The 23,315-nt window shown below is 41.6% G+C and overlaps 2 protein-coding genes across 3 annotated transcripts in view; both read left to right on the top strand.

Annotated features, from left to right (window-relative positions):
- The window catches only part of myo3a (myosin IIIA), a 43,929-nt gene extending 37,292 nt beyond the window's left edge, over window positions 1–6,637 (top strand). For both annotated transcript variants that reach the window (XM_047024069.1, XM_047024070.1), the window contains 4 exons: window positions 2,215–2,306; window positions 3,311–3,351; window positions 4,985–5,263; window positions 5,650–6,637. In XM_047024069.1, the coding sequence (XP_046880025.1) occupies window positions 2,215–2,306; window positions 3,311–3,351; window positions 4,985–5,263; window positions 5,650–5,776 (539 nt within the window). In that variant the 3' untranslated portion in view covers window positions 5,777–6,637. The remainder of the gene's footprint in view (window positions 1–2,214; window positions 2,307–3,310; window positions 3,352–4,984; window positions 5,264–5,649) is intronic.
- A 1,266-nt stretch (window positions 6,638–7,903) lies between these two features.
- Window positions 7,904–23,016, top strand: gad2 (glutamate decarboxylase 2). The gene is made up of 16 exons (XM_047024434.1): window positions 7,904–8,434; window positions 8,797–8,865; window positions 8,992–9,132; window positions 9,507–9,740; window positions 10,561–10,651; window positions 11,491–11,603; window positions 12,264–12,379; window positions 12,988–13,067; window positions 13,209–13,263; window positions 13,490–13,606; window positions 14,552–14,616; window positions 14,721–14,799; window positions 14,917–15,066; window positions 16,132–16,239; window positions 17,287–17,376; window positions 19,431–23,016. Exons 1-16 carry the CDS (start codon window positions 8,359–8,361, stop codon window positions 19,602–19,604), a joined length of 1,758 nt encoding a protein of 585 aa, XP_046880390.1. The 5' UTR covers window positions 7,904–8,358; the 3' UTR covers window positions 19,605–23,016.
- The last annotated feature ends 299 nt before the right edge of the window (window positions 23,017–23,315 follow it).

Below are 23,315 nucleotides of genomic sequence, written 5' to 3'. Positions count from 1 at the left end.
TGGACAACATGTGAGACTTGATTATATCACAAAAGCCTGGAAATGTCAAGTGTCAACACAGGAAGCGCTGCTTGAAACAATGTGTCATCAGAAAGTTCTCCCTGCAGCTTGGATCCCTTGTTCATTAGATTTTCTCCGGTGATATGTGTAATTGCTTTGGGATGGCAGGCGAGGGAAGCTGCAGAGTGAAAGTGCGGCATCTCGACGCTTTGTGCCAAATCGAGCTGGCAGATGAAATTATATTATCTTCGTGGGTTTACCAGGTGTCCAGGGAAAATGTAATTATGATGTCACCCATGGTTAGCTTGTCATTATGACTTTCCAAGCTGGAGACCACAGCATCCACGCATTTATTATTTGTCCTGTGAGTGTTTTTTGGGGGGGAGGACCGTCCTGCTACCACATTGGTAAGAGGGTACAGTTACTCAAAAGCACGCACACACGCCTGCATTAAATAGTCAGTAGTTTGTGGTTTTGTGGCCATCCTTCCCAGAAGACAGGAAGCTGTTAAAGCAAGGGGGGGGGGTTGAATGGGGTGTCCAACAGGCACATGTAAGCGTGATGACCAGGTGTCTACATATGTTTGGCCATGCAGTGTGCATACACACACACGACATACACGCACACACAGTTTCCATGATGAAATCCCCGAACTTGGGCAGGCATGACCTTTAAAGTGCCACCCGTTGCCTGAAGACAAGTAGAACTCATTTTTGGTGTTATTTTGCAGAGGCTGAAGAAGGAGCAGAAATGTTTCTCAGCGCCGTTTTTCCTTGATCTTTTCTCCTTCGATTAGACACAGTAATCAGCTGTCATCATGATTTTCTTGTTATCAAATAACCATAATAGTCATAATATGTTACATGGGTAATTAAATAGAAAAAGTTATGGGATATGTCACCGCCACATTGCACCTTGTGGAAAAGGTCATGAAAATGTAATCAGGTTTCATAAGAAAATGCTCTCACAATTGCTGCACACATCAATGTTGGTCTTTCAAATTAGCTTACTTATTTCAGGAGAGGAAAATGATTGGTGACCTTTAAATAGACGTGTTCAATAATGTCAGACTTTTCACCCCTCTGCCAGCCAGGCACTGTCGGGACTTTTTGTCGTTCTATATTTCCTGTGGGACAGGGGTTGAGTAAGAATAACCGAATCAAAGGTCATTGTTATGCAGATGGGATATTGATTGTCATGAAATGAATATGTAATGTTCCAACCATGGAGGGGAATATTATGATATGATCACCTGTGACGAATAAAATTGATTAGATGCTAGCGTGAAGTCAGACTTCATCTTAAAATCTAGCGTTACTCCTCTACATTAATATGCCCACAATCACACAGTAAAACCACAACAATTGAGCACACATGCATGGACATTCACTTCTACACACACACACACGCACATACACACGTGAACATCACACTCAATACAACACTGAAAATTGAAAGTTGTAGGTCACCAAGGTGGCACAGTGTTTGACATGCAAGAGGAGTTTTGATTGATCCTGGATCGGAAAATTCAAACGATGTTAAGGCCCGGGGTTCAATTCTGTAGGCCAGCTCAATGGAACACTAGGGCTCAAAAGGTCAGTCTGTGGACTTAACACTCTCTAGTCTCTCTCCTAACCACCAATCCATCCTTCTATTCACTACATGCTCATAGTAAAACTTCCTAGAAACATGTAATGAAGCGCATCAATCATACTGTAGCAACCAAAGCTATGCTGTACATTGTCTGGAAAGAGAGTAAAACTGCACTGCCGTTGCCAAATACTCAAATGCCCAAAATAATATGTAACCCAATGTTGTTGTTACATCAACATGGTTCATTAAGATAGTTAGTCAACGCCAGGTTACAGTGTAACATGCTGCAGCAAACTCTGATGCACTTCCTGTTGTTATTTGCAAGCTGCCTGCCTAATTTATGGCAAGTCTAAATGCACCAATCGAGCAGCACAGAGTCCCTGTTGTGCGGAACAGTGGGAGGTAAATAGGGGTTTCCCAGCAGGGACTGAAGCACCTCTCCATGTCTCCTTTAGGAGAAGAAGAAGGCCTTTTCTAAAGTGTTGAAGGAAAGAGTCACCCAACCACGCTATTATCGTCCCATCAATTCTCAAGTATATATTTTTTGTGATAATCTGCACTGATGTTGATTTTAACAGTTAAAACCAAGGAGTTGATTGTTTCCTTTTCGTTTTTCTTCAGTAGATTTGAAGGTACAGCGAACTCCTCGCAGAACCCAGCAACCAAAGACGCTGAACACTCCAGAAGACGCCACATATTACAATCTGATTCACGTGAGTCTCTATCTAACAGACCAAAATACTACAGCTGTCTGCATTCCAGAGCTAATATCAAAATCTATAGTAGCGACTGTATTGACATTCACACTATGAATGTCAATGAGCGAATTCATTGTTCTAAAAGAGGAATTCAGGCATAAGATAATACAGGATTTTTTAGGATGTAAGTTAATTCAATATCAATAGTTTCTCTTTTTTGTGTTGTTTTGCCAAGTTAACAACAAGTAAAATCCATTAATAAAACTCTATGAATACACATGCAAATGTGAACTTGACTCATGGTGACATTAAACTGTCGGTTGAAATATTTTCCCCTGATATTTTCAGCACACACTAGCAAAGGTAGGTCGTGGAGATCCCCTCTCTGAGCAGGTTTGTCTGCCAAGACCGTTTGTCTCACTCGGTTGATCCCATCATCCAATCATTAATCAAGAAGTCAAGGAGTCAAATCGATTAATCAATTCATCACAGTAGCCAGCTTTTATCTATTTAAATCGGCTGCTGTAACAGTGAATTTCCCCAGTGTGGGATGAATAAAGTCAACCGATCAATCAATCAACCAATCTACCAATCTACATCCATTAAAGATCATGAACCAATAAAGTTAGCTGTATGACGCAGGGGCGAATCTACGATCAGACCTTTAGGGGTGCTAAGCCCCCAATGAGAATGTAACATGAATACATTGCCTTGCAAAAGTGCTAAACCATCTTGCTAATATAATCTCTAATTTCATTGGATAACAATTAATTAATGTATGTATTTTTTTTGCAAAATATTGAATGAATGAAAAAACCAAGGCGGTCCCTTTCTTCATGAACTACCAACATCAAATGATAATAAACAATAATACTTTGATTTTATTATTTTATTTTTTTAGGGGTGCTGAGATGAAATTTAGGAGTGCTTGAGCGCCCCTAAAAAGGGTCTAAAGTCGCCAGTGGTATGTGGTCATGCAACTGGATTGACAGGATTCTTCTTTGTCTTTTTTCCTACAGAGGTCTGTCCAGGATGACAAACGCCGGCCGAGGAAACAAGGGTGAGTTGACGGCCCGTATTTCATCTGGTTTTAACGCCTCTCTGGCAGGGGCTTTTGGAGTGTAGATCTGCTGTGTGCTGGCACTGTGTCCTTCAGTAATGGACGTGGCAGAGGGCCAACATAAGGATAGTGTGTGGTTCTAAACTTAACGGCCTGTAGCGTTACACTATTAAGATGAAATTAATTAGTCTCATCTTTCCCCTCCTCCTTGCTGGGTTTGTTCAGTGAAATTGGACGTTGACATAGCAGAAAATGGTTAAAGTAAGATTTGATGTACAGAATTGAAGTTGTCAACATGCCAGTCAGTGATTATTGCTTCTAATCTGGTGTGGACTACGGGGTAGTGTGCTCAACGTGTGTAGCTGTTGCACCATGGGATGGATTGGATACAGTGTGAGTGCGTGAGAGTGTGTGTGTGTGTGTTTTAATGTGTGTGTGTGTGTGCATGTACATATGTGTCTGTGTCTGTTTGGACAGGCCACAAGGTGAGCATCCCACCTACAGAGGTGAAGACAGGTGTTCCCGAAGGTAGGCAGGTAGACAGATAGGTCTCGTGGACAAGCAGGGGGCCAGGTGCTTTGTCATCGCAGTTTGGAGACACACACACACACACACTGTGAGCTACAGACAAGATGAGACTCTAAACATCAAGGGTAATAACTCGTCAGCAGATAAATAAAGCCAGCGATGGACAGGAGCAGTTTACATGCATCATTAAGGACGAGAAGGTCAGGAGGAGAGATAGCATTTTCAGCTGGGCCTGACAGCCCAGAGAATGAGGGGGAGAGCGAGGGGGTGGGAGGGAGGGAAGCAGGGGGGCAGACAGGCTGGCAAGAGGAGGACAGAGAGCGACACTCTGCCAGTAAGGAAAAGCAATGGTGGAAATCAGCACAGTAAAACACTGTGGGGGAAATAGACAGAGAAAAGCCATGAGGAACGATGGATGACTACTGAAAAAGTCTGTAAAATAGAGTAGGTACCTGGGATGGATAAAGCCTCAGATCTGTTCTATTATTTCCTGTCGTAAAGGCGTTCACTAGCCGTGATTCAGGTCAACATTGCAGATCCCTTTTGTTTGGTTTGTGTAACACAGTGACATAATGCTGGTGGAACGCTTGGGAGTCTGTAGGCAGTGGGGCTTGCCTGCGCCATAGATTACTGTTTTTCTGTTACGTAACACAGCCAGTACGCCCATGGATAAAAAAGGAGGGATATAAAAACCTAGAGGGGGAAATTTCCATCTGAGTTTGTCAGTGAAGGAGGAGGAGGGGAGGCTGTGATTCATCAGCTATAAGGGGGTCTATCTGCCACGCCTGAAGAACAAAGGTTGTAAGGTCACGCTTTTCACACACTCCCTCAGCTCATCTAAGGGCTGGCATAGTGAGGTAATGGGAGTCTATAATCACGTTCAGCCTGCTATGAAACGTTATAAAATATTCGGTATGGACACTGCTTCAGCTCCCTGTTGGGAACTCTCCAGTGACCTCGTTTAACGGCGCACTAAACACAGCTGAGGGACTCCTTCATTGTTTTCCCCTAAGGGAGTTGCATTATGGGTACGTTCACACAAGCCTATGTGGCTGACCCTTTCCCCCTTTTCCTCCCGCCCTCCCTGCTGTCGGTGGCGTCTTAGTCCTGGGAAGCTGCTGGACGTGGATGACCAGTACTACCAGGGCCTCTCCAGCAGTCCCAAGGAGAGACGCGCCTCCACCGCCTCTTCCAGGAAGACGTCTGTGGAGAGGAGGCCTTCGACGGACCGCCGGCGCTCCACCGACAGGAGAGCGTCCAGGGACCGGAGGCAGCTGACGGAGCAGAGGCAGGTGGCCGAGAGGAGGCAGTCTATGGAGAGGAGGCCGTCGAGAGAGAGGGCACTTTCTGAACCCGAGTCCCCCAAACCAGCCAAAGACAAACGGTATATCTTCATTGCACTGGGTGATATAATCACAGTCTCAGTTTTTTGTTTTGTGTTGGTGTGTGTGTGGGTGTATACGCTTGCATACACTACAAAATAAATGGAAATGTATACAGATATTGTTTACCCATTTCGCAGCACCTTTTGGAAGAAAGAAAATCAAGGCCTCACCCTTAAAGCATTCTGTTAAGACAGGAATGATAAATGTGGCCACCACCGCAAGTAAAACACAGGATATCTTTCCTCCCTGCTGTATCTTCCTCATCTCTCATTCCCGCTCTCATTCCTCTGCACGGCGCTCTCCTCCTTCTCTGATTTTCCTCTTTCTTTGTTTTTGTCTTCTCCTTCATTTCCTCCCCCTCTCTGTCTCGTGTTATCTCCCCCAGCCGCGCCGACAGGCACTCCGTTCCCAGAATGCCCTCCACCGAGAGCCAGACGGAGGACAATCCGTACGACTACCGACGGCTGCTGAGGAAGACCTCCCAGAGACGGAGGCTCATCAAGCATTACTGAACACAAGACCTTGACTCCCCCCCCTCACACACACACACACACACACACAGCCACCTGACAGAAGTCCTGAAGGGTTCCAGCAGCATCACCCACCGTTTGTCCAAATGTGCCATGATACTTTACAACAACACGATCTGGGATACAGTGATGACCACGGACGTCGACCCAGCTAGGTCAACCAGGGATCTTAAACCTGCTGAAGTGTCTGAATGGTCTCAGCTCCTTATGTCATTATCAGAAGTTTGAAAAATGTCTCAACAGACGGTATGTCATGTTGAAGGGGATACGTACATTCTAGGTACATGGTGTTGGGAACAGGAAAACTGTATAACTGCATTTGTAAATACCCTGTGCATTCAGCGTGTATGTGCTGAATGTCTTCCTCTGTCGTTAAATCTTAACTTCAAGCCTAACATACTATAGGCTTCTAGTATGTTAATGAATTTTGTGACAAGCTGATTGTAAAAGGTCAACTAGAAGTGTGTTGTGGAGGGGAAAGTTAGGCTCTTGGTAAACTGCCTTGCTGTTGTGTGTCAATCCGATGAAAGTTTATCCATCTCACTGTGCTTAAGACATTTTGGTGTGTACAGCATGCAGTAGTGTACAGTAGCTGAATTTGAACAATCTTGTCTAGGCAGCAATTTACCAGATTGGCCCATTAACTTGTAAATCTAAATACTCAAATAATATTGAGGGCTAGGCGACTGCCTATATCGCCTATAGGAAGAACCGACATTGAGGGTAGTTGTACAATGTAATAGCATACTAAGTTACTTTACAAACCTAAGCAAGACACTTGTGTATATTCATGTATTCAGCATGAAACGTTGCTGTAGAATGACTGTTTAATAAACGCTTTAGGATTAGATACGGTATCTGTATTGTCTTCTATTTCCAATTGCACTCGCTTGCTTCAATGTGGTTGTGACGTCTTAAACACACAATTTACGGGAATCCAGCTGTTTTTCTGTTTTATTTATCAGACCCATGTGATAAATGTCTGAATTGTGACGAAGGGGGACATATGAACTGCAGATGGGCCTACTGCAGAATCTGGCAAAACCATCAATACACAGTAATTGTATTTCCCCTTCATATGTTCGTCTGTAAAAGACTGTGACTGTACAAAACCCCATCGGCCAGCGCTTCTACCACGTGGTCCATTTTAGATTCGCTCACCATTTCCTTAAGAGTGAATTCATAACCTTCAAGTGTGACATTTAAAGGAGAAAGGCCCACAAGGGATGTTACTGAACCGCGTGGTCTCAATGCGCATAACGGCACAAACGAAAGATTTGTCTATCATCCAACATGACCTCAAACACGCCTTTATTCCCTAAGAGCCCGGTTCTTGTCATCTCACAAATGTCCATCTTTCCATTAATAGCTATAATATTTTATTTCATATATTTAATTGCTGTGTTGATTGCAAGTGTGATTGAATATTTATATGTGCCGTTCATGAGGGAATCAAAAGATTGTGGCGTAGCCTGTGTGTGTGTCTGTTACCTCACCACATTTCTCAGGAATATTTGCCATGATTTCAGACTTAAAACATGTTGATAAATGTATGAGCTATCTTGAGTCCTACATTTTATTAATGTTTTGTGGTGACAAGGGAGATATTCTGATGCGGCGGTGAGCGAACGACAGAGAGCACAAATAAATGGACCGCGGATTCTTCCGCCACGCTCTACAGAGTGCTCGGCTGGAAATCGCGCGGAGAGAGAGGGACCCAAGCGCTCATACTAATGATGTCTCCACACCGCGTGTTTCCTCAACCGGAGGGGGGCAATTATAGGAGACTGCCAGAAAAGCAAGCGCTGAGTAGATGAATTAGTGTGGCTACTATACAAAAAAAAGTTATCCAGATTGTTTCTTGAGTTGGGATCCACGCGACAGGAGGAGACAACAGTTGGGGGTTAAAGTCACGACTCTAGACGCAACTCACTTCGTCATGATGTGAATCACATTGGGATGTCTAGTGACGTAAAACTATGTTAACTTGAAACTAGGACGAATCCCAGTTTATTTTTCTTTTATTTTGATATTATTGAAACCATAGGGTAGAGCAGACCTCTCATCTTTCAGTGTTGGAACATTTTTTTTAAATAATACATGCATGTTCATTTAAGATATAGGCCTATATTTTATGTCCAACAAACATGTTTCTTCGGTGGAGGTTTAGTCTTCCTCATTCTCTCCCTCTGAATATCCCTGAATATTTTCGTTAGCCTCAGTCAGTAGTGAGTAGTGCGTAGTTGCGCTCTGCACTTAATCGCGTGGAGCTCTGGGTAACCGTTACCAAATTGTCTTGGATAACCGCAGCCGTACATTTCTCTTTGTACCTGTGGACACCTTCGAGCCGAGAACACTCACTGCGAAGTACTCCGTTTTTGCCGCTTTTCCAGAATTTCTCTTGAATGCACGGGTGGATGTTTTGCAGTCAAGGACTCGAGGGGACAGATTCAGCACCACATCTTTGAATAGCTCCTTTTTCCCCGTCGGCGAGTTTACCTTCTGGATGGGCACTATTTGTCTTCTTCTCTTGTATAGCTCGTAACTGCTGGCTACTGTTTGCAATGGCATCACACGGATTTTGGTCTCTTGGTGCGGAGAATGCAGGCGACAATACAGGCAATCAAAGCCCCAGTACGAGTGAGTATATTGGGTTTTAAACCCTAAAAATAGAGTACGCAGGTATTTGCTTTACTATTTAGGAGTGAATTTCTAAATGCATCAGCGTTTGCTAGGCTACTTTAAATGATGTTTTACAATATGTTCATCCAGACAACGATAGACGTGTTACATTTTCATGAAATAGCAAACAGCTGAAAAATCAAAAGAAAATCGAGTGTACCCCACAGCCTGATGATTTATATCATCTTGAGCCTATAGCCTAAATGCATGCATCTGTCTATGTTTATCGTGTTTCAGACTCTCGACAGGCTACCATATTAAAGTTAGACAACCTGAACGTGTAGTCTATTATTCATCCTTGTTTGACTTGATCCTTTCAGCTAGGGCTTGGTGCCAGGCGGCGGCCCAAAAATTATCCGGATCCGGTGGCATTGGATCGAAATTGTGTGGTAGGTTAGAGAGAAGGCTTTCATATTATTGTAGGTTTATTATTTAGTCGCAAACTGCAAATATTTCAGCATTGTTTTCGTATGATATTCACCCATTTTAATTTTATGATCTGTAAATGATTCAAGCTCTACTCAATGTTGGAGAAGCTGAGAAACCCACCGAACCGTCTGCCAAAGAGCCCGAGACAACGGCTGAAACCTGCGGCTGCAATAAACCGTGTAATTGTTCCAAGGCGGCTGTCGGTTTTTCCGACCTTTACTCAACAGGTACAAACAAGTTTGAGTTCATTTTCAAATTCCAATGCAAAGTATGAGACCACGAAATATTTTCAATACACAATTTTGCAGAAATATTAAAGGTCACCTTCATCCTATATTGTGTGATCAATTTCGTTTAGTAAAAAAAAAACATATTTATCACTGCTCATACATGCCAGAAGTCCCCAGTTGTATCTTTTTACAGCAACTTATTCAAAATTCTGCAGCGTACATTTATTTTATCTCATTTGTGTGGTCTGTTTATCCACTCAAAAGGCGTAGCACAAGGATGCTACATTTTCTGACCGAATAAATTCACCTTTTTTGCCAAGGTTAAACTCCAAGGCCTAATATCTGAAACTGTCTTTCGTGTTTATCCACAGACCTGCTACCCGCGTTGAATGGGGACACCAAGACAATGACATTTCTTCAAGAAGTTGTGGATATTTTGTTGGCATATATCGTGGAATCTTTTGACAGAGAAACGAAAGTCATAGATTTTCACTATCCCAATGAATTACTTCAGAGGAACAACTGGGAACTATCGGATGAACCAGAAACACTGGATGATATCTTGATAAGCTGTCGTGCCACACTGAAATACGCCATCAAAACAGGTAGCCTATATGATGTGTATGTACGCTAGGCCCAAATATTTTTTTCTTTTTATTGCAAAGGGAAACGTACAATTTTAAATCATTATTATGCACCTGCTTCAATTAAAACATATGTGTTGATTTACGAGGACTAAATTAACTATATTATTATTTATTGGTATTTCTAAAGGTATTTTATATTTGAAGGGACGAAAATAACAAATTATTGTCATATTGTTTGAGACAAAGATGCGAAAAAAGATTTCAATAGCCAGTTAAAATAGCTTTGGTTACGTTCTCGTTGCTTTCTTGTGGCAAGACTGTAATTTACGATAAGGTGGTGTAAACCTGGTATGAGAAGCACCAAGATGATAATCAGTTAAATGGGCCAAGTCCTCCTTATTCCCTAGTGACCGTCTATTTGGAGGAGAAAAGCCATTCCTATTATGGGGCAAATTGAAAATGACACAACACTAATTCATTCCCACTTCATTGCCTCCACCCAAAATCGATTTAAAAACGAATTTAACTAAAAAAGTGTTCCCTGCCAAATATTCGCTATTTATAATGTTGTAAAATTCTTAAAATAATCAAACTAAACTTCAAAGAGTGCAATATTTATGTAAAAAATAGGCATTTTCATGTACTGCTAGGATGATGTGGTAAATCTTAGTTGATATTTCTAACATGCAATGTCAGACATGAACAACAAGCTCATCAAGACATCCATACACAATCAATATTAAAAGGTGTAAATGTTCCTGACTAAAAAAAGGAAATTAACAACATTAACCATATTTTATTTCACACATCTTACCCCTCTGGGTCTTTCTGTCTATAGCACATCCCAGGTACTTCAATCAGCTCTCTACAGGATTAGACATGGTTGGGCTAGCAGCAGACTGGCTCACGTCCACCGCCAATACCAATATGTGAGTATCTTTTCCTACATCATAAATCATGGATCATATTTAACATCTACTTCCTGTCAACATGCATTCCCTCCTGTGTTTGCTTAAAATGATAGCAATGGATGCAAATGAAGATAATGCTTTTAACTGCAAATCAGGACTCAATACTACATACGTTTAACCCACACTCCCCTCTTTCCTATGTCCCCGTGGTGATTCAAGGAGATAAATTAGCTGTGGAATTAAATTTCTCTTCATTCAGGCTTATCCACAGTTAATTTGAGGGTTAGCTGGGGAAGATAATGGACCCTAAGTCAAGGATGAGTCATAGAAAGAGGACTGGGAATCTGCCAGCTGTATTACATTCAGTTCATATTAACAACCATGCTTATTTATGTAATTATTGCTCTTTCAATAAATATGACAAAATCTTGTACTTGAAATGAAAAATAAACTCACAGTATGCTAACACAAATGCCCCCAATTCTCTCTAATGAACACATAATAAATCTAGTAATTTGCAACAAAAGTATGACAAAGTATTACATATTACATTGTGTGATATGTGAAATAAAATAATTTGACCCTCATAAATGCCCCTTATAAATTGAATACCTTCACAGGAAGGAAAAAAAAGGCCACCCTGCCTTAGAAAAGTTTCATAAGTCTTGTTCCTCATGTCTCAACCCTGGATCAACCTTTTCAATGACAAAGTGCTGCAATGTTGTGAAACCACAGACCTGTTCAGAAAAAGATGTTGCGAAACAGTTTGCTGTGACGTCTGACCATTTCTTTCTATTTTTTGAGACACATCCTTATTTGCGTAACCTTGAACATGTGATACCACTTGCGCAATCCAGGTTCACCTATGAGGTGGCTCCTGTCTTTGTGCTGCTGGAATACGTCACACTGAAGAAGATGAGGGAGATCATTGGCTGGCAGGATGGACGAGGGGATGGCATCTTCTCTCCTGGTGAGTGAATGTTGCCTTTCAGTTCCCCCCTACGCCTTTGATGAAAATGGTCCGGTCCATTTACTGGTCCGTGTCAATTTGCATTTTGATGATATAATGGAACACTTTTCACAGCTTATTAGCATATCTTTTTTTGTGGCAACCTCCCGCAACCTCTCATATACTCCCTCTGGAGTTCTGGTTGACATGTAATAATCACCAATCAGAGGAGAGGGGAACAATGAATGATAAGATTCATGAGATTCCAGGCTTTCGTATTGAAAGCAGTGGCTGATAGCACGACTATGCATTGCAATGATTTAAAAAAATATATATTTATACATTTTTTAAGCCGATTTTATTCGATAGACACTGTGATAGGAAAGGCAGGGAGAGGATAAGGGAAGACACGCAGGCCTGGACTAGATTCAAACCCAGACTCCTGTAGAAAAGCCTTTGCATGTGTTGAAAGACATTTAGCATTTCCCTGACTTTGAACACACTGTGAAAGTGCTCAATGGCCTTGGTTATCAATAAGAGCCCCAGCATGGCAATTTTCACATTTGCTATGTGTGATTGCTTTTCAAAAGGGGAGTGCAGGGCGATATTTCTCCCGCAAGTGACCAATCTACGGACGCTTGCTCAAGTGATTGAGACGTGTGGGTATCTTCTGTCCTCAAGGTGGTGCTATTTCCAACATGTACGCCATGCTGCTGGCTCGCTTCAAGATGTTTCCTGAAGTGAAGGAGAAAGGAATGTCATCTGTCCCCAGACTGGTGGCCTTCACGTCCGAACATGTAGGCACCTCACCCCATCCCTACTTTCCATCAACGCTTCTTGCCTTTTTTTAAATACACGTTTTGCTAAGTTAGCTGTTTGCTCAATTTGTTAAGTAGGAGTACATTGGTTAATTGATTAATTGGTAAAATTGCTGTTGTAGTACACAACTATGCATCTACGTGCACTGGTGAATTTTGTAGAATCAGGGCTGAGGTCGACGCTGTTGCCTTAGTGGCTTCTGCCACCTGCTTGTAGCTAGGAAATGTCACTTTCCTTCTCACACCGATGAGCTAATGTGTCGTTGACATTATGTGTGACACATTGCAAGGATGCTAGGTGATATTTCACCCCCTGCAGCAGTTCGGAGGATTTGAAGGATTTGATTTGAAAGCTGCAGGAAGCAACAGTCCAAATGGTATTTTGTCCCAAAAGCCCTGGCTTTTTTAGAGCATTCAACATTCAAATGATTTTTATTACAGAAATCTCCTTTGTCCTCAACCTCTTTTCTAAGTTATAAAATATATAGTTTTACGAAACAAGACAGGCTGTTAAATGCTACTACTGATGTACCTGTAGGCTTATTAAAAGGTTATCCCTTCTAAATGTTCTCGTCTTTGGATTTCAGAGCCATTTCTCGATCAAAAAGGGTGCCGCGGCCTTAGGCATTGGAACGGAGAGTGTCATCTGCATCAAAGTGGATGAAAGGTACAGAACCCCTGTGTGCTTAGACTGAAGCTTGCTCAAGGATCAAACTGTACATGCTGCGCTGATGAGCATGCATAATGGCAAAAGTATCGCGGCAATAAACCGTGTTTTTTTTCTTCTTTTTCTCCCCCCTACCCGCAGTGGTAAAATGATCCCAGCTGACCTTGAAAGGAGAATACTAGAAGCCAAACAGAAGGTAAAATCCTACGACAGATCCACACCTCCATCATGACACAGATGAGACGTCGGCTTTACCTACTTATGTACTGTATGTAATCGAATATAAACATGGAGGTCATTCTAGAATTGTGGGACGGAATTGCACAGTAGCAAGCAGCAGGAATAAATGAAAACCTGTATTGTCGATGACATTCCAAGTGTGGACTGCTGACCAGTTCATGATCTCGTTCCCGTCCCTCCAGGACTTTGTGCCGTTCTTTGTGAGTGCCACTGCTGGCACCACGGTGTACGGAGCCTTCGACCCTCTTATCCCCATCTCTGACATCTGCAAGAAGTACAATGTCTGGATGCACGTGGATGTGAGTAACAACACCACTTCTTTTTGAAGAGCTTGTTGTTTGCTTTTTGTCATGCTTTCCTGGACAGTTTGTAAGTCTGACAGGAAAGAAAGAGAGAGAGAGAGAGGGGGGGGGTGGGGGGGGGGTGGGGGTGAAAGGCCTTGGCCCTTGAAGCAAAGGGCCAAGGCCAGATTCGAAACCAGGCCGCTTCAGGACGAGAATAGCTTAGTTGTTTCGTTAGCATAGGAGGAAACATCTCCTTCTGGAGACCATGTTGAATGTGAACTCCGCCTACCATTACCTCTGTAAATTGTAAATCGTTAGCTTTTTCGCCACAGGTGTGTGAGTGCAGGAAAATGGCATTGCTTTCTTCCAGACGGCTGAGTTTGATAAATGTTCCATATATATCTGGATCCCCCTCCGCAGTCTGTAGCTGACCTAGATAGGAGCCAACCATTTCCTCTCACACAGATTAAGGAAACTGGAGCAGAGGCTGTAAATCATCTTCTCCCCTGACTTCCCCATCATGGCCTTCCCAGACTGAAGGTCTCTATCTGTTAATGGAGGTGATTCAGGCGTGACACGCAACAGGGACACCTCTATTAAGACACAGTGAGGAATGCAACAGAGAGGACAGTGTGACAAAACATAAATACCCTGTCAGTTGTTTTTCCTGTGTGGAAGGGAAGAGAGAGATACAAATACTTGAGGATGTGGGATGTTTTTTCATGGGTGATTTGTGACTTATATGAGCCATATTTCTGTATGATTCATCTATGAGAACCCACATGGACTTGGAACATGTATAGCCTCCAAGAGATGCAGGTTTTGTAATACTTTAAAGCAGTATTACGAACCAGGTTGTCATGTCATGTTGCTGATGTCATTCGTTTTGAATATAGTACAGCACTTCACAAAGGTGTGTCTCAAAGTTTTTTTTGGATTTGTTTTTGGTTTGATTTCCAGGGTGCATGGGGAGGGAGCCTGCTCATGTCCAGGAGACACAGGTGGAAGCTGGATGGAGTGGACAGGTCAGTTCCACCTCTCAACAGCTCCTCAACATTTCTTTGATCCAGCCTGCTGTGTCCAGTGTGCTTGCATGAGATCTGATGCATCTGCTACTGTCCAATCCCAGGGCCAACTCGGTCACATGGAACCCTCACAAGATGATGTCAGTTCCTCTCCAGTGCTCTGCCTTGCTGGTTAGGGAGGAGGTAAAAACATTGTTCTCATTTATTGTGAAAATCCAAAAAGGTTTGATCGGTCTGTGCAACATATGCCGCTTAATCCTGACCGTCTGATTGGATCTTGTATGCCTTGTGTCCCCCCAGGGTTTGATGCAGAACTGCAACCAGATGCATGCCTGCTACCTGTTCCAGCAGGACAAGCACTATGACCTGTCCTACGACACTGGGGACAAGGCCTTGCAGTGTGGCCGCCACGTGGACATCTTCAAGCTCTGGCTCATGTGGAGAGCTAAGGTGAGGGTTAGGATGAGGGGCTCCCCTGGCTCTCCTGTCACTGATTAAATATTCGGACAGTTTGTAAAAGGGAACTTCTTAACATGTGCCACCTGGGTGTACAACTTGAATGTCAGGCCTATGCTACATGGTTTTCCTATCAAATGAAGATGCCTAAACTTACTGTTTGAATTTGAGTACTCCCAGACTAACGTGTTTATGGTAGGATGAAGTCTTATGTACCTTTCCTATTTGCAACAAAAAAGGCTCTTGTGAAATAGTGTGCTTGCGCGTTCCAGGCAAAGAGCATTCAGTCCTAACACTACCTGACAATGAGTCCTGTCTGTGAGGCCTTTTCCAGGCAGGAGGTGGCTGGTCTTACCCCTGCAGCCTGACAGCTGAGGGCCAGGGGGTAATAGCTAATCAAAGTGCTACAATGGGGAATTGACAACCCCCTACATCACAAAGACACAGGTGCAGCCTTGCTTTTGGGGAGGCGAGGGGGGTAGGGGGACAGATTTTGTACAAAGGGTTGCAGGAGTGTACAAAAAATGTAAAGGTTTAGTTTTACGTCAAATAACTTAGAAGGTATACATTTTCTCTGGATTTCAAATGAACCACAGTGTATTATATGCGAATACCGTTTCATATTGGATATCACTATGTATTTTTCAGTTTAATTTCAAATCTACAAATATGGGATATGGCTATGCCATTAGCCAGTTATGTTGGTTTTATTTTATGGTAACTTAGACCTTCTCTACTCAATTTCTCAACACAATAGGCATATGATGGAATGCATTATTAAAAAGTGATTCTATTATCAATACGATGCATCAGAGAAGTATCTTCAGCCCTATTGCAGGGCCAAAACAGGACAAAAGTGGCATCATAGATACATACAGTATCATACATACATACATACATACAGTATATGTATTTTTTTCTAAAAGTGGCGATTGACCTCTCTCTCTCTCTTGATACAGACCACAAGTCATCATGCAGTCAAACCAGTCACAGTAAATCAGTATTGCCTTCACCTTGTGAGCACCTTGGTGCTAACACCGTTTTCTCTTGGATTGGCAGGGCACCATTGGGTTTGAATCCCAGATTGACATGTGTCTGGAGCTGTCTGAATACCTGTACAACAAGATCAAAGACAGAGAAGGATACGAGATGGTCTTTGATGGAAAAGTAAGTTCACTTCTTTTTTACTTTGTTTAGGCAATACTCCACAAAGAAGATACAAAATGACCTGCAACTGCAACAATATACTCAATATAGTATATCACTTATATATGTCCTATATATGTCCTAATTATTGGGAAATTCTCTGTCATTCATGGTCCACTTGATTGACAGGAAGTAAACCAGTTCTTTGTGTTGGATGAATGCTTCATCCATAGCAGGCCTTGCCAGGATAATATGCCTGCTATCATGTTTAATGGATAGCATATAATAGACTGTGTAATTGCTCATATACATATGAATAGTCCTGTTTCTGAAATCTCCCCCACTGAACGTCCCCCCCCCCCCCCCCCCCCCACAATGGCAAACATTTATCTTTGGCTTAGATATTATGTTATGAAGCCAAGCACCTCTATGAATGTAGAATTTGGACAGAGTTATGTAGAATGACTACTAAGTGTGTTTTATGGTTATGTTTTTATGAAAACATATTTTAGCTTAGCCAAAAACAAGGAGCATGAAGGAGACATGCTGTGTAGCGATCCTCGGGGCATTGACTTAAATGCTTAGTTAGCCAGGTCTTTAAGAGAGTCACATTTGGTAGAGTCATCCATGACTCAACACAGGTTGAGCAAATGAGTGGCCTATACATGGCTAGTCAGCCATATATACTGAAGGTTTTTCCCTATCGCAAATACCAGCCTTTTCTCCCAGAATAGAGAGTTGAGAGGCATTCTGGCATACTAGCCAGACCACCTGAAACAGCTAATTGAGTTCTGTGGTCAGGGTGTGAATTTTTATTTTCAGCAAACAGAAAATACAATGGATTGATACACTGGCAGGATTATTTTCAGAGCCTTCCATTCTGTGGTTTTTTGGATCAATTTCTTTTGTTTTCTGTCCTGCTGTGTTTGTGTCTATATGCGCGGGTGGGGGGTCATGGTTGTGAACGTGTGTGCATTTGTGTGTGTGTGTGTGTGTGTGGTTAGTAGTGTTTTGATGTTCATGTTTATCCAATACAATTTCTCATCTGTCTACTCTGTGTTTCCTCAGCCCCAGCACACCAACGTGTGTTTCTGGTACCTTCCTCCTGGGATGCGCTTTCTGGAAGACAAGGAGGAGAAAAAGAAACGATTGCACAAGGTACGGAAAAACACAGGGCTGGCCCGTCTGGTCTGAAGTGAAGACCTGTCTGGTGAAGAACAGACAGTCTGGCGTCTGTTCTTCACACCCTTGTGTTGTTTGGCCTTGCAGCTCGTTCACCACGTGCTCGCCTCGGAAACAAAATGGCTGACCCTTGTTGTTGTTTTGAAAAAAAAATGATGGAAATTGAAATTATGTGCCCAAGGATTTAGGCACATAATATATTGGTTGGTTGGTCAGTGTTTTGCTGAGATATTTTTTCAAATGACAATGGCCTGGGATGGGGGTGACTTAGGTTATGACTTCAGTCATTGGATGTCAGCTGTAACCGTTGCAGCCATTCAGAGGCAGCAATGCTCAGAGCAGCAAAGGCACACTAATCGACAATTAGGAAAAACAGATGGTGTGCGTGCCAGACATACAAAGAGCCTCTCTCTCTCTGTCTCTCTCTCTCTGTGTCTCTTTTTCCCGCTCTCTTTTCCTCCCTCTTTCTCTCTCAGTTTATTTCTCTTTTTTTCTTTGCCTTTTCTCATTCTCCCATGTCCATCTTTCAAATAAATGTACTTTCTATACAATATATAGCTTCACTTGTCATACATTAATTAACCAGAATGCCTGAGTACAGGATATTCCATGGACATCAACATAATTAATTATTGCCCTTTGACACCTATTTAGAACAATTAAGACCACAGAGAGAAAAGGTATCACTGCACGGAAACCTTATATTTATACCCCATATCTTAAATTCTAAATATTCTAAACAGTGAATGAAAAAAAAGTGTAATTATTGTCAGGGCACTTATATAATCGGGGCAATTTAATCTAAAGTTGATTACCGGTAGTTATTGTTATTTTATATAATTGCAGCAGTACCAACTGAAGCAGGACACCTGCAACAGATTTGGGGTGGAAGGACTGTAATTATATTGTGATGAGAGCTGTAGGCAGCCTTTTGTGCTAGCCAAGCACTGCTGAACCTGTAAATACAGACTGGGTATCTCAACAGCAGTGGGCTTTGAACAGTGAAAGGACTGAAGGAAACCTTCAATGTTTTGATACTCCTCTGTATGCATAGCCACTCTTGGCAGTATTATTCTTTTTTACCTTTAAAAGTTTCTTTGCATGCTTGAACTTAATACCTCAAATATGCTATAAGTCTATTTTACATTATTCCAGACCTTTAGGTTATTAAAGTAATTTATATCCATGAGCTTTGAAGCTAAAGCGTTTTACTTCACTAGCTGTATTACTTCTTATCTTTATATTCTTGACTCAAAATTTCAGTGTGAGGAATAAGACATGCTGGTAAAAACTTTACTTTTATATTATAAATACATGCCTTTCTTATTTTTTCTATTCAAATCTAACTTTCAACTGCATTACTATTAAGTTCCTCAACTGAATTATTTTACATTCTAGTTTTGAGACTTAAGGTAGATAACACTTAAAGGGTAGCTGTGAGTCATGTCAAGGCCCATGTTGTGGCTGAAATAGTGTTCCTGGTAGAACTGCTCTAAAGTCACCAAGTGGCCCTGCCAACAACCATGACAGTAGAGTGTCACTTCCTCTATCGGCTGCAAACTTGTAATTGAATCTGCTTTTAAGCGTCAGGGATGAGACTTCACTCCACCAAAGGGGCCAAGTAGGGAGCAAAATAAATTACTTTCCTTGCAAGATAACCTTCCAACTTTACAATGTCGGCCAGTGCCTGCTGAACCTTCCCTGGCGCTTGATTTAGTCGTCACCCTTGCTGTCACAAGCTGTCTTTTGGGGGCGGGGGGGGGGGGGGGGGCAGGGGACGGTGGGGGGGCGGGAGAGGTGTGTGTGTGTGGGGGGGGGGTCAGACGGAGGAGTGTAATTGGTGCATCTGTGGATACCGTGGCTGAGGAAGGTGTTTAATCCATTTGAACAAATATTACTTGATTTCCCACAAACGTGGTTCCTAAATAAGGTCAGAAAAGAAATTGCTCTGATTGATTGATCCACAGATTGGTTCATTCATTCATCATAGATGAATCTTAAGTGGAACTTAAGTGTGTTGTGTTGTCCAGGTGGCTCCAGTCATCAAGGCCAGGATGATGGAGTACGGAACCACCATGGTCAGCTACCAACCACAGGGGGACAAGGTCAACTTTTTCCGCATGGTCATCTCCAACCCTGCAGCCACCTTCCAGGATATCGACTTTCTAATTGAGGAAATCGAAAGGCTTGGGCAGGATCTATAAGACAAATTGTCCCCTCATTTTCCTCTAGGCGGATGAAATGTTTGTCGTGAATGTACTGGTAACTATTTTTCTTTCCTTCAAAGTCCCAAGGTATATATGAAAAAAAGTATATTTGAGAAAAAGATCTATAGAAATATCCATATTTATGTATTGTAGCTTTGTTGTGGGCCAACTAGGTCTAGAGCTCTGTAAAAGTGCTTCTGTCTGCCTTTCTTAGTATAAAGTAGAGCAATCAATGTAATATTTCTATGTATTTTTGTGATATAAGATGCTAGTGCAATAGGTTGATGAGGAGAAGGTTATTTTCTAATCATTCTCATTTGCCAGATATTGTAAGTGCCAAATGTGGTTGTGTGCTATTGTACTCTACAATGTAGTCGTTTATGTTAAAAAAGAACACTTCAGCTTGTCTCAACTCAGTCAACTGCCTTTACATTAGCATATTTCAACCAGTAGTCTCAATAGTCTTCGTCTTTTGGCTCTAAAAGAGTGATTTGCTGATACTGTATCAGACGTCTACAAATCCAAATGGATTTTTTTCAGTGTCTGACGTTTCCAAATATGTATTAGTGGAGAACATGAAATGTTGAATATGGAAAAAAGTGGGATTGTAAGGATAATCATATATGGAATTAAGTCCTTTACAGCAAAAGGTATTTTCACTCGGTCACTGAAAAAGCTCCTGGAGTTCCATATGCTCAACACACCAGGCAAATTCATGTTCATTATGAATGCACTTTGTGTTGTATGACCTGCTTTTAAAGCTTCAGCTATTATTTAATTGCACTTCGAGGTCTCTAATTGTGGATATAGAATGTGAGCCATTTATTTGATGTCAACTGTCAATAAGAAGATATGGAGGTTGACGGGCTCATCATATATTTAAAGACAGCAAAGCTACCCTTTAAGGCAGGGGTCTCCAACCCTGTGGCTGGAGAGCTACCTGCCAGTTGGCTTTTGCTCCCATCACACTTATTGGACCTGGTTTGACACTAATTACCCAATCCACCAGCTAATTATTAGAATCAGGTGTGCCTAGACTAGTGTTGGAGGGAAAGCTACAGGAGGTAGCTCTGCAGGAGCAGGGTTGGAGACCCCTACTTTAAGGGTTGTGTGTGTTGTTGTCATGCTCAAGGACCGAAGCCTGCAGTAGAAAGTCAAGCCGTCTGAGCCGTCGATTTATAACAAAGAACTTACAGATGGAGGTAAATTACATTCATTTTGTTTACAGTATAGGCTAGACACATCACCAGATTTGCAGCCATACCTGACATCACTTGCACTAAAAAACAGCAGGGGAAAGAAGATCATCCCTTATTACTATAGTTACGGCATCTAATGTATTCATTCTCAAGCAATATTTCGATATGGGTCCAATCTAATGGCTAACAAACAATAAGTAAAGTCTGTTCTTGTGAAAATTGGGCGTTTTGTCTACTAAAAAAGTTTTAAAGTAGTCTGCAAATTGTAGAATCAATAGCAATTGAAAGTAGTCAGTCACAAACATGATTGAAATTGAAGGCCAAGGGCGTTTATTTGTCTGTAATGCAAACCCTGTTTTGCCAAGCAGAGGTTTTGTAGCATTGCCATTAGAACACATGTTAGAAAAGCACAATTTGCTCAACATGGTTTATCAGTGTACAATCACTTTAATCATAGACTGTAAATAGAATTTTCAAATGTCATACGTACATATCTGTGTGTATACATATGTGTATATAAGGCATTTAACCAGAGACTATTATGTGAGGTAAAGTTATTCATATTTTCTCTATCCAACAAGGAATATCTGTATTTTCATCCTGTTGGTCAACAATGCTTATTTGTGTGCGTGTGTGTGTGTGTGTGTCCGATACTTGACTTTTTTAGTGTAGCCCATACTAGCTACTTCAAAGACAAATGTGATCAGGGACTGGCTTTAACACTTGGTTATTGAAACTGAATTCACCTTGAAAACTATTTCAGATTCTGACGACTGTGGTATGGATTTCAAATGAATATGCAAAGCCCTTTTCCACACTGATACCCTGTGTTCTTTTGTGCACATGTGATACTTGACAGTATGATTTAATGTGTACTTGTGTGTTTTGTAAATGTGTTGCCTTAGTATCGATCGCCAGTATTGTCTAGTTCTCCTCAAAAGCGAGGTTGTGCACTTTAGAGTATACGCATAAGATGATCTAATAACGTGCAATGTCAAATGGTTGTTCACAAGTGGTGAGAAAAAGACACAAAACATAATTAGTGTGTTGCAACTTCTGAGGTTCTGTTGGAAAAGAAAGTCGAGGTTTGATTTAAAAATTCTTGCTTTTGCTGTTTTGTCGATTTTGTTGTTTGTAGATATGATGTAGTTTCTCTATGACCTGTTATTATGACTTCATCGTATATTTACAGAGTACATCCTAGAGTCTTTCTAAAGTACATTATACAAACCTTCCCTGTTGTAATTGACTAACACACTGTGACACAAACAACAGATGAATCTCACTGTGGTAGTCATGGAAAGTCAGCCATTTTGTTTCTCTTGCTGCTGCTGCTACTATACTAAAACTTGCTTCCTTTGCACGTGCATGCAACGCCTTGCTTCTCCAGCTTGTGAAATACAATCTACAATATATATACTGTACATTTTATGTAGCTCTTGTTACTAGCTTTAGCACCCACAATCAATAGCTTAGCTCGTAGTTTAGTGTACTGTCGCTAGCCTTTACAACTGTTCTGTATATTGTCCGTCCCGTAAAGTTACTGCTTCTCGCTCTGCAAGCATGCTAATCTTGCCTAGCATAATCCTCTATTGGGCTTCTAACTTCCTATCTCTTTCTCTCTATTGTATCTATCTCTTTCTGCTTGTCTGTGGCCCCTCTGACTGTAGTCAACTATATCTAACCTCTGTGTGTAGATCCCAAGCATGCCTTTCTAAACGCTTCTGTATCCTGCTCTATATAAACTCTCTTTGGCTTTCTCTCTTTGGTAGCAAGTCGATCTCGATGACTCTGAGCTTTTCCGTTTTCTTGGCTACCCACTGTTGTTCTGTGCGTCGGTTTGAGAGATTATGTTGACTTGTGTCATGGTGTTATGTTAGTGTTTTAATTTAATCATGCCCGTTGATTATGTAAATCTGATTTTGCAAGACTCTACACTTTGATCCAATATAGTATGAAAACTATGTCCAGTTCAATACTCCTGCTAATCCAGTTTTTCACATGAAATCTTAAGTACGCTGTTCTTTCTCTGTAACAAAGCATGAGCGCCATAAGAAAAATATATTTTGTTTTCTTCTGTCTAACCAGTTATTGTTCATATGGAACAACAAATTAACATGTTATGAAAGATTCTAGTCTCTTGTCAAACATCCAATTGTCTTGTGTGTCGCTATCTTGAGGAAATTCAAATAAATATTATTGCCAAAAGTCATTCTCAGTTTTGTATCATCGTTTGTTAAAAAGCAATTGTTAAACGTCATGTAAACAGCAAGCACTTAAATCCTTTCCCAAAGTTTAGACCTAGAGGACTTTTAAACACGCAGTGTTACATAAGCAGAGTACAATTGTTACATAAACCCACTGGGTCAGCTATGGCACTTGTCTAGCAGAGGTCCTCAAAGAGCTGCCTCTGCATAACCCCCCAGATTCCCCTCACATATCAATATAGCCAACAATCCACACTCGCAGTGCCTTTTAACTCCTAAAGTGAGTTCAAGAGGACTGTTTT

The sequence above is a fragment of the Hypomesus transpacificus genome, chromosome 8, assembly GCF_021917145.1.
Source record: "Hypomesus transpacificus isolate Combined female chromosome 8, fHypTra1, whole genome shotgun sequence".
Classification (NCBI taxonomy): Eukaryota; Metazoa; Chordata; class Actinopteri; order Osmeriformes; family Osmeridae; genus Hypomesus; species Hypomesus transpacificus.
The sequence above is the reverse complement of the archived record's forward strand: the minus strand, read 5'-3'. Positions and strand labels throughout refer to the sequence as shown.

What these genes read in the sequence shown, in the direction of transcription:
- gad2 (XM_047024434.1), top strand. Translation starts at nt 8,359, where the DNA reads ATGGCATCACACGGATTTTGGTCTCTTGGTGCGGAGAATGCAGGCGAC. An exon ending in TACTAGAAGCCAAACAGAAG is followed by an intron (nt 13,264 to 13,489) that starts GTAAAATCCTAC and finishes CCGTCCCTCCAG; the next exon opens with GACTTTGTGCCGTTCTTTGT. An exon ending in AGATGGTCTTTGATGGAAAA is followed by an intron (nt 16,240 to 17,286) that starts GTAAGTTCACTT and finishes GTGTTTCCTCAG; the next exon opens with CCCCAGCACACCAACGTGTG.